This window comes from Loa loa, assembly GCF_000183805.2.
Source record: "Loa loa unplaced genomic scaffold supercont3.59, whole genome shotgun sequence".
NCBI lineage: Eukaryota > Metazoa > Nematoda > Chromadorea > Rhabditida > Onchocercidae > Loa > Loa loa.
The window spans coordinates 84,722-95,921 of record NW_018108239.1 but is presented as its reverse complement, the minus strand read 5'-3'; the positions used below and the strand labels follow the sequence as shown (position 1 = coordinate 95,921).

General features: G+C 31.0%; 1 protein-coding gene across 1 annotated transcript in view; it reads right to left on the bottom strand.

The window, feature by feature from the left end:
* Positions 1-1,683: 1,683 nt before the first annotated feature.
* LOAG_17294 (CAP-Gly domain-containing protein) overlaps positions 1,684-11,200 on the bottom strand; it is a gene marked incomplete at its 5' end in the record, with an annotated part of 12,197 nt that continues 2,680 nt past the window's right edge. The window contains 29 exons of the mRNA XM_020449955.1: positions 1,684-1,909; positions 2,047-2,234; positions 2,507-2,604; positions 2,874-3,000; positions 3,075-3,139; positions 3,491-3,604; positions 3,769-3,885; positions 4,058-4,175; positions 4,789-4,910; positions 5,003-5,111; positions 5,188-5,300; positions 5,525-5,621; positions 6,042-6,145; positions 6,369-6,444; positions 6,570-6,682; positions 6,844-6,952; positions 7,093-7,205; positions 7,349-7,466; positions 7,579-7,682; positions 7,942-8,059; positions 8,144-8,256; positions 8,493-8,610; positions 8,683-8,774; positions 8,902-8,978; positions 9,087-9,174; positions 9,265-9,366; positions 9,724-9,978; positions 10,206-10,262; positions 10,552-10,683. Of these exons, the coding sequence (XP_020306434.1) occupies positions 1,836-1,909; positions 2,047-2,234; positions 2,507-2,604; positions 2,874-3,000; positions 3,075-3,139; positions 3,491-3,604; positions 3,769-3,885; positions 4,058-4,175; positions 4,789-4,910; positions 5,003-5,111; positions 5,188-5,300; positions 5,525-5,621; positions 6,042-6,145; positions 6,369-6,444; positions 6,570-6,682; positions 6,844-6,952; positions 7,093-7,205; positions 7,349-7,466; positions 7,579-7,682; positions 7,942-8,059; positions 8,144-8,256; positions 8,493-8,610; positions 8,683-8,774; positions 8,902-8,978; positions 9,087-9,174; positions 9,265-9,366; positions 9,724-9,978; positions 10,206-10,262; positions 10,552-10,683 (3,231 nt within the window). The 3' untranslated portion in view covers positions 1,684-1,835. The remainder of the gene's footprint in view (positions 1,910-2,046; positions 2,235-2,506; positions 2,605-2,873; positions 3,001-3,074; positions 3,140-3,490; positions 3,605-3,768; positions 3,886-4,057; positions 4,176-4,788; positions 4,911-5,002; positions 5,112-5,187; positions 5,301-5,524; positions 5,622-6,041; positions 6,146-6,368; positions 6,445-6,569; positions 6,683-6,843; positions 6,953-7,092; positions 7,206-7,348; positions 7,467-7,578; positions 7,683-7,941; positions 8,060-8,143; positions 8,257-8,492; positions 8,611-8,682; positions 8,775-8,901; positions 8,979-9,086; positions 9,175-9,264; positions 9,367-9,723; positions 9,979-10,205; positions 10,263-10,551; positions 10,684-11,200) is intronic.

Genomic DNA, 11,200 nt, shown 5'->3' with positions numbered 1-11,200 from the left:
ATTATTATTATTATTATTATTATTATTATTATTATTATTATTATTATTATTATTACTATTACTATTACTATTATTATTATCATTATTACTACTATTATTACTATTGTTATTATTATTATTATTATCAATAATTATTAATTATTGTTATCATTAACCATTATTATTAATTACTATTATTATTATTATTGCAGTATGAGGTATTGAATATGTATTTAATCTTTTCAAATGTAGTATGAGGTATTGAATATGTATTTAATCTTTTCATTGTTACCATTACGAACGTAGAAAAATGTAAGTCGTGCATTCAAGATAAGAATATTAACTTCGTAGGGAAAAAAATTTAAACAATTCGTAGGTGACTTTTTTTATTTTTAAATTTACTTCACTTGAGCATATTTCCCGCAAAGTGTAACCTATGATGAATGGACGTTTCAACTACAACTAATGCATTCTGCCAGATATGACATCAAAAGGATCCAAGACGAAAAGAGTCGTTTTGACATTAACCCACGTATCACTGAAGAACGTGTTGCATGAAATCTTGAGCATCATATTTTGGGTAGTGATGAATTTCATTTTTTCATTATTTGAAATATTTAAATTTACTTTGCCCCATATAAGCCTGAAAAGTAGAACCATCGTTTAGACTAATAAGTTTTATGCCTTTTTCTGAATTATCGAATATCATCACTGTGTCAGACTATTGAATCCGTTATTTTCGACATCATTTAATCGTAGATCATCTGATCTCACTAAACCAGTAAAATAAGGATTCGAAATCGGTTGTAAAAAAAAAGAGACAGACCCAGTAGTTTTTCAATCTGCTTTCTTATTATCCAGCTAGGTGTTAATGTATAAGAATGCATTTCTTTCCTTTTCTCTATAGTTGATCGATTCATCTTATTTAAATAACTTAAAAATACAATTTTTGGATCGATTCTAAATCTAAAAGTAAAAAGTGATGTACAACAGGTGAATAATGCAAGATACAAATAAAAAAATAAAAAAATAAAACACATTACAAAGTTGAAATGGGCAGCTCATTGCTATATTTTAACTAAGAACCTGGAAATAATATAAGCGAATCATAAAATAAAGCCTGAAAGAAAAATACATAGTTCCAATGGAGATTTCATTGGGGTTGACGGAAATATACACAGTTGAATTTCCAAACAGGCGTTTTGTATAGCATTACACAAAATTAATGGTAACCAATTACTGCATACCTAAGCGCAAAGATAAGGTATGGCCTGCTATGCGCTTTCTGGAGTGTTCAGGGCATAATTGAAATTGTGGAAATTATCGAGCATCAAGATTAGAAGAGATTCACTAACTCACTATTACAACAATTTGATAAGTTCTGAAATTAAGTTAAAAAAAGTGAAAATTTATCGAAAATCGAGGGATATATTACAAGCCTTAGTAACTGTCAAGAATGCGAAAGCTAATCGCCATGAATGATTAGCATATATGAAAATTTCTATTTAGGAGAGGAAAAAAAACGTAAATTACAAATTTTCGAAAGATATTACAAATGAAGCTCATGAGAAATATCGCTAACAATGACTAAATATATATATAAACAAAGGCCACACCGAATACATAGATAAGGAAAAATCGTACATGCAAAACTCTATGAATTTCAGTAATCTACCAGATAATCATTTTTCTCTAATTTTATAACGAGCTTCAAACAAATCAAATCTAAAACAACAGAAATTCCCCATACCTCACATTTATGACATAACTAGCACATAACTGATTAAGTAAGAATCGTAAATTCATTACAGTTGAGCAAACCGAAGAGATTTTTACACAATCTAGAAATGATCCTATCAAAACGTATAATCTTTCGATTTCGGCTTTTCAATTTGCATTTTCGCGCAATTACCCGTATCATGTCCAAATTCTGAAATAACAACAGAGAAAAAATGAAAAAAAGCGACTGAAGATAGATTTGAAACAAACTGATAATACAAGCTGACAATAGCCAATCAGTGGAAATTCTGATTTGAATAGAAATAAAAAAGCCAAGACATATCTTACCTTCACAATGCTCACAATAGGGTCGGACTGGCGGTTTCACCTTTTTGGCTTTGTCTCGGATTGCTTCTTCCATATCCATTGCTTGTGTTGAACAATCAGTGGTATCATGTAAATCGAATACTTCACATATATCACAATATAATCGCAGTGAGACGTTCTGTGTCGTTTTACGTTGAAGTTCCGTCATTCTGAAGTTCGGCCATTCAATTGAGTGAAATGAAATTTAATGGCTCGACAAAAAATTATCATTACTTTCGCTGAATTTGGAATTAGTTGGCACTGCTCAAACAACCAAGGCTTGGATCGAAAAATGCTCGCAATGTGAACATAAAGGATCAAGTTTGATCACTTTTTAAACCTTCTCTTAGAATAAGACACCACGAAATATAGCTGGAATATATAAATTATGAGGCAGTTCTTTTACTGACATCTTATTTTCACTTTTCAAAATGCAATTTACATTTCATTTGCGGGTAGTGAATTGAGAATTGCGATCTGTTCCTTCAAATCTTTCTCTTTCTTGTATTGTTCCGCTATGATATCATTGAGAAATGATATCTGCAAATCTTACATATAACTGGGGACAAAATACAAATTTTTAATAGCACTTTGAAAGTAGAAATCTACAGAAAATATTTATTTTTTCAGCAAAAGGACAAACGTTTGAAATATTGCTCTGTTAATCAAAAAATTCAATGGAAGAGTATGATAAATTTCCGATTCTCCCATCTCAACTTACCCATTTAACACTGACTATCTTTTCGTTCCTATAAGTGTATGGAAAAATGCTTCAATGAGTAGAGACCGAACTGTTTTATTTTACTTACATCACGTTTCATTTCTTCAATTTTTTCAGTTTCTGTTTTACCAGTTGCTATCTTCAATTCTTGTATTTTCTGCACATATGCAATTTCTTTTTTTTTCCATTCTTCTTCAAAATCGACAAACAAAGCGCTGCAACAGAACATTTCAGATCAAAATGCAAAAATATCAAACACCAAAAAAGGAAGGGCAGCAATAAAATTGACCTGCGTTGTTTTGCTTCTGAAACCGTTTCTTCATTTTCTGCCTGTTTCTTCGATAATTCAAACATCTGAAATGACAAAAACCCAAATTTTATGAATTTTCAAATTTCCAAATCATCTTATAAACAATCTTTCAAACCATAATTTGTTTTCTGCATCTATTTTTGTGAGGGTTTTTTCCGAATCCAACCGGTCAAAATTCATCATTACACAAGTCTCAATAGAACTATCTTGAATGATAAGTCAAACATGACTAAACACCAATTTCTCTAAAATTTACAAGCCAATCCTCAAAAATGTCTTTAAACTCATTCGTTGGTTAGGTTTTCAAAGACTAAACTCACGAAAGACAACAAAAAAATACGTCCTTTACAATTTTCTGATGAAGTTACAATTGATCTAACTTCAGAGAATATTACCTTCAATTTCAGCGACTTTATCTGATTAACAGCTTGTTCCTTTTCTTCTCTCAAAGCATCGATCTCCATTTTGTACTGTTCGTTCCGTGTAATATTGACGGTGCTGATACCATCCTATAAGTTACAATTTACAGGAAGTAAAAGCAAGCATATAGCAAGGAAACCATAGAACATCTTCACAACATCTTGTGAAACACCAACTTCGCAACAAAACACAAACATCTTCAGTAGCACATTGCTGTGTCTTGAAAACTTCATCAAAAAAAAAAAAAAAAAACCTCCTTTTGGATAATTCCATCAACATGTACGGAATTTTCATTGATAACAGACAAATCAGCCATAAGTTCCGAAACTTTTAAGCTTAATTTCTCGTTTTCTTTTTTACTCATCGTAATCTGTATGAAAAACAACAGCGATGATTCTGGATTACTTACAAAGTATTTGGAAATTTTGAGCCATAAAATAAATACATGATATTATCAAAACAAATATATCAACTTCCGCCACTTAGAAATGTTGATTCATAAAATGAATAAATGATATTATCAACTGAGTAAATATATTTACTTCTGCTTCCAATGAATTTATGATCCCATCTTTGTTTTTGTTTTCATCTTTAATATTTATCATTTTCATCTTCAAAACATTCAATTCAACATCCTTGTCGTTTCGTTCTTTTTCCACCCTGTAGTGAACTTTTAAATTAATGTGAAAGGATCGTGTTTTTTAGGTAATGCACACAGATGACAATTCATTCTCTTGAAACAATTTGTTCGCAACTCTGGTAAAGTACGTACAGCCTTCGGCTCTTAGCTGCTCCAGAAAATCAATGCTTCATGGACTAAAATCACCTGAACTGAATGACAAAACTTTTCTAAAGATCTATTTATCTGATGAAAGCCTAAAAACGTTGCTTTCATCTTTAATTTTACACTTCAGCGCATCTTCTTACACCACAATGACTTAAAATAACATAAAGGGTAAGTAGAAAACAAACAAGTTAAAAATAAGCAGGTAACAAGTAGTTAATCATAGTAAGTAACTGAATATACGAATTCAAAAAAGCGCTCATAATACTGAGTGCCAAATCCATGAGCTGATGATGCTAAAATTATCTCGGACAGCTTCGCCTTTTACCAGCAAACGATAACTTTTGCTTGTTTGAAGTTTCTGGAGAAATATGTCAAACAACAATTCAATAATGTCCTTGCCAACTTTACAATGTGGTGTCGAATTCAATCTTTGTAAAAACGGAATATGTTAATTTGAATTTATCGATTCAAAGTGAAAAAACAAACTTATTTAGTAAAGCAGCAAGTGTATGGCGTTCCTGTTCAAGCTCAGATAACTTCACAGCATTCATTGCTAAATCAGATGCTTGCTTTTCCTTTTCGGCCACCAACCTCTCAATTTCTATTTTCTAAAATCCAGAAACATATTGTTCCACCCTGATTCATGTTTAATTGATGACGTTAAACTTGAGTAACTCAAATTTATAAAATGTAAACTCACCAATCTCTTTTCTGCATCTGTCAGCTGAATTTTTTCCTCCAACAAATTACCAATTTTTTCTTCTAAGGAACCTCCTTTGCAATCAACAGTACTTAAACACTTCGTTATACTGAAATGAATGATTAGCAAAGAAATTTGGATGTATTCTAAAAAAGATTTAAAGTTAATAATCAGAAGGGAACAACCTTTTCAATTCAGCCCCGAGTTTTCGCATCTTTTCTTTATAATCACTATCCAAGCTAATACGACCTTTCAATGACTGTGTCAGTGCTTCGTAACGTTCTCCTACTTTTGCACTCTGCAAATTTGTTCCTATTAAACTATAAATATGATCCCTTCTCTTTTAAATCAATAAAAAATTATCAGGAATGCTGAAAATCTTTGCAATCTCATCGACAGAAAAGTATCAGTTTATTACAGTCTCATACATGTGTATACGTTTAAATGTTAACGTCCTCTCTACACATTCCCAAACCAAAAATATCAACTACTACAATATTTGTTTTTAAAGCAAAAAATTGCCTCTATCTGTGATTTGGCCATTTCTTTCAAAAGAGTTTCGTTTTCCGCTTCCAAATCACGTAATCTTTGCTGTAAAGCATTATTCTCTGACTGTAACCTACAAAATAAATCTTTTGAAATCTATCAGTTTCAACTATTTTTTAACTGAATAAATCATAATCTTTGCATACCTGAAAGAAATTCTGTTCTAAGCCATTTTGGGACAATACTTAGCTTGGAGGTTAACTTGATAAATGAAGTCATCGCAAGTTACGTATAAACATTACCTCTTACCTGTCTGCATGACAAGCATCTTCCTATCAACAACTGTAAAAGCTTCCTTATGTTTATCATACATACCAAGAAGAGTGGAAAAAATGTTTTCAAAAAAAAATCTGTTGAAAGCAAAAAAAAGTTTGAATCCAAAAGTTTAAAGCAAAATTTTGAATCCGAAAAAAATACGTGAAACTTTGGCAACAAGTAGTTTTAATTATGTATATTTCATGAAAGAACATCACGTGTACGAAGAAGTTCTCACTTGGATTGAGTTTTAGCATGATTTGCAGCTTCTTCTTTTTGCAACCTTTGTAATTGTTCCACAGTACTGACATAAGAAACTATCTCCTGTTGCAACTTTGTAACCTGACAAAGATCAAATAGTTTCATTATTACGGTTATAACCTAATCGTAATAATTGGACTACCTGAAATGAACAATGCTCATTCAGAAAATGATTAACTAGGACTGCAATTAAATGGAATTGTAAAATTTTAACTTCATATGGTGATTTGCTTAGCTCTTAGTAAGTAGTAATGAAGGACGCCGGAAGGGCTTAAGATTCATTGTTCTGCCACGAAATTCTTACTTTTTCTTGCTTAGCTATCAATTCTTGTTGCGAAAACGAAAAATCTTCCTTTAAATTCTCAAGTTCAAGTTGAGTTCTGGAAAAGAAAAAAATTGTAAATAACAATTGTATTGATTCTTTCCAAATTTGACAATAGAATCAGATAAAGATTATTAAATACAAAGATTAAGAAAAAGAAAAGACAAAAAACCTTGTCCTTACTTTCCCAATGTATTTTTCAGGGCGTCATGCATATTTTCTAAGCTTTGGAAGCTATTTCTAGCTGCTAATAAATCCTTTTCGAGAGATTCAAAGGTTGTTTGTAGTTGTGCCACCTACAACAATAAAGTTTGTATTTCTTTCCTTGAATAGAATAATACAAAAGAAAGAAAGAACGAGTACGGTCAACAGAAAATAATCGCTTAGGTCCTCTAGTATTACAATAAAATTTCGAATTTTAACTACAATCCAAGAAACTTCTAAGAGACACTCTTACTTGAACAATATGCGCTTCATTTTCTTTCTTGTTTTCTTCACGAAGTAATTCCAGCTCCTTTTTCAGACTTTCATCACTGGAACTTGCTTCACAAAAGTTGGCACGAAGTCTGCAAATAAATGAATTTGGAGTTTTAACTACATTTATTAGCTGCTATCCCATTTATCAAAACTTTGTAGTTGTTGATTCAGTGAAATGAGAAAAACAATATTAAGTTTTCATTTTAACAAAAGAAATGCTGTTACTGACCTATCGATTTGACCAGTGAGATCATCGATTTTGCATTTTGTCGAAGCAAGCTCTACCTCTTTCTTTGTCAAGGAAGAATTTAATATTTCTTTCTCTGATTCCTTCTGTCTCAGCTTAAAAAATGAAAATATTGAAAAGATTATTGAGAAAAGAAAGTGGAAATGTTGAAAATATTATTGAGAAATGAAATATTAAAATATTAAAGGCAAATTTTAATATTTCCCCGGACCAGAACCCAATTCCGAATTCTCAAAACCTCGCTCTCCAATTCAGTTTTCTGTGATTCCAATGATTTCGTATCTAGAAAAAGTTCTCTGTTGCTATTTTCCAGGGATTCTCGCAGTTCCATTAATTCCATTTTCTCAATTTCCATCCTGAAAACACAAAAAAAGTTCATTTTTTCAATATCTTAACTTGAAACACAAAAAAGATAAGTTTCGAATATTGGTATGCTACAATAAAAAAAGACTGCTAAAAGTAGTTCACTTTTTCAACTGTTCCTGTAGTTGGATGGCATCGTTTTGCGCTTTTCGTAGCTCTCCATTTAGTCTGGTGATTTCAGCGCTATGTTCTTTTTTTTCACTCTCTATCTGTAACAAAAAAATAAATGTGTCACGGTAAATAAAACGAAGTGCAAAGAAATAAATTAACATAAAACACTAAATAATATGATTTAAATTAAAAGCAATCCTGAATAAACTGCTTCAATATGAAATAAGCAGACAAGGATATCGAAAAGGAGGTGAAAGTTTCGCTTCATTCGCTTCTTTGTAAGTGCTATATAATTTATATTTATTCTGCTGAATGGTATTGTTATGAAATCACATTATTTGAATCAATACTACTTACTTTTCCCGTCATTTCAGCGTTTTTCTTATTTAAGTGATCAAAATTTTTTAAGAGAGCATTATTCGATATCTCTAACGCATCATATGCTTCTTTCAGCTTTGCTCTACGTTTTTCAACTCTGAAAAATTAGGAAATGTATATTCATTAGAAAACTGCTACTTTGTTTCCATTTTTTTTTGAAAGAATGACGAAGAAAACCCACTTTTCCAGCTCATTTCTTAGCTGATAAACAGTTTCCTGACATACTGTTAGTTCTTCGTCCTTTTGTGAAGTACTAACGATCTTATCATCCATCGATTTATTCAAATTTTTAAGCTAAATTTGAATATTATGAAAACAAACTTTAATTCGTACCAACTTCCACCAAATTAAATTATACTTAGAAGAGGAAAAATTATCAAAACAGACAAACCATACTTCATTTGATGCAAGAAAAGCACTACCAAAATTTTTTAGTTACGAATCAAATTCATTAAGTGATTTTTGGGAAAAAGATAAAAAAATGGGATTAGCATATTCTCATCTTTTTTTATATTAAGTTATTCTAATACCTGAGCAGCCAAATCTTTTATTTCTCCCTTATTACTTTCAAGCTTTTCTTGTACTGCTTTTTTGATTGCTTTATTGTGATCCATCAAACAATTCAACTTTTTCATAATGATTTCCAACCTAAATACATGTGTAAACAAGGACTGATTCTTGGCAAATGAAACAAAAATTTTTAGTAAGCATAACACATACTGCTTCGATAAATCTCGATCGTCATCGGTCGCTTCTGTTTCATTTTCATCCATACTTCCGACAACATCATTCGGTGATAGGAGCTGCATTAACTAAAAAGTGTTTGGACTTTCTAATACTCTGCGCATTGGAAAATGCGGGGAAATCTGCGAAACAGCAATTTCCTTTTTGCAAATTTTAAGTTTTGATATCAAATTTCAGAATAATATACCATCATACCTCCGTAAAATCCTGTTTATAGATGGATAATATATTTTTCATTCCAGCACATATCGAACGCTTTTCTTGTTCAAAAGCTAAAGATGCAAATGAATTTCTACAACACTCTCAAAAAATAAACTTAAGTAAAAAATAAAACTTTCAGCATATATAACCCACAATACAGAAAAAGAGACGCAACATACCGGAGCATTGTTTTTTCAATTCTTCCAATTGTAACTTCGTTTTTTCCATTTCGCCGATCATTACCTTAGTCGTACCTTCATTCTCGCTCTTTAAAATTCGAATTTCGAAATAATACTGTTGAATCTATGGCAATAAATCAAAGTTTTGAACATATAATATATGAACTAATACACGAACCTTATTAATAACACTTCTTTTTTCCAATTCGGCAATTTTTTCCGCCATTTCAGCTTTCAGTATTATTTCCTCATCATAACGAAACGTTAGGTCTTCAAGAGCCTGCAAATGTATGCCATAAAATAACATTTGTACTAGACCTTGTATTATATGTACACCATAAATTAACATTTGCATTAGATGAATTATTCCTCTAAGCAAACATCTCGTCAAATTATGGCTTGACAAATAATTTATCCAACTTATTGTAATTTTACTGACTCTAATTTTAGGACTGTAATTTTACAGTCCTACCAACTTGAACAGCTAAATGGACTTAATGGACTGAAGTCCTAAAATCTGTCAAATGAACTGAGCCCCAAAATAATTAGGAAATAACAGAAAATGATACGAATACCCGAGGTTGCGAAACTTTTTTTGTCCTGCTAAACTGAAATAATTATGCAAACAAATATTTACATCTTTCTTTTCCTTCAACTGAATAGTAAGATTGTTGATGGTGTTATCCGCTACTTTAAATTTTGCTTCAGTTTCATCCAATATAACTTTTAATGCCTCAAGTTGTTGATCTGTTAAAGTTTTTGTGCTTTCAAGTTGTGTTGCTTTTGCTTCTGCCAATTCACAACGATTTGACAACGCTGCCATCTCATTCCGTTCAAGATCACGTTCTCTGATCATCTGTTCCAAATGTGTTTCCTTCTCTTTCAGTGACTCCTGTAAATTAATGCAGATGACCAGACGACTTTGATTTTTCTCACTCCCGAAAACTCGGTAATAACGAATGAACATTTTGAAGAGAAGGGAATCAAGGGTTTTCACAGAAGAATGATCCGGAAAATCTGAAATAAAACAAAAAAAGTTTTACGAATTAACAATCAACCGCAGACGGAGGAGGTTAAAAGAAAATTTGAATTATTCGAATGATCATCTTATTAGCTAACCTGAATTGCTTTGAATAAATCTTCTTGTCCTCTAGTTGACGAAATAATAAATGGCCTCTGTAATTTTTTGTATTTCTAAATAATGTAAAACGAGAAGGTTTACGAATACATGTATATACAATACCGAAAATTTTAGACTTAATTCGAATTCACATAATAAACAGCGCAATTTTCGAAAATTATAAAACTGCATTGGCTGACGTCACCACACATGAATAAACAAATTTTAGTTGTTTTCCCAAAAAACCTGTGCAAAGAACTTGTCATATATATTTGTATTTTCGAAGTAGAATTTCAAACAGAATAAATAATAATAAAAATAGCAAAACTAGAACAGTATTTATACCTGGACGGATCGTGGTGTAGCGAAGTTGTATTTAGAAATTCGTGATGATGCAATCGATGATGCCCCAATCGACGACAGTGACTCGTGGCTACCCGAACGTTGCCGTAAGGCTGACGTTTTCGTATGTCGAATCTACAAAATCAATTCTGCAGGTATTTATGATGAAAAACATATTTAAATCTAGAAATTTAAAAATTTTTCTGTCTTAAGAAATTCTACATCATATATTAAGGATTTCTTGAAATTTTTCAATAGGCAATTTCGAACTGTTCTTGATTATGAATAAATGCCAGGTTATCATTAGCTGGCAAAAGAGTACGAAAATACAGTTTACCTGAAAATATGATTCACCTATGACGTCTATGATTATGAACGTCTATTATTTGAAAAAAAGAAAACCAATAATAGAATGTGTGTGTCTGAAGAAGAACGACTAAAGCTTTTGTCCTATAAACTTAAAAAAGTTAATAAATACGAGGAACTGCTTATGTATATATTATATATGTATATATTATATGTATATATGTATATATTATATATACATATGTATATATATATGTGTATATATGTATATGTATATACGTATATATATATATATATATATGTATATATATATATATGTACATATAATATATATATATGTATATAC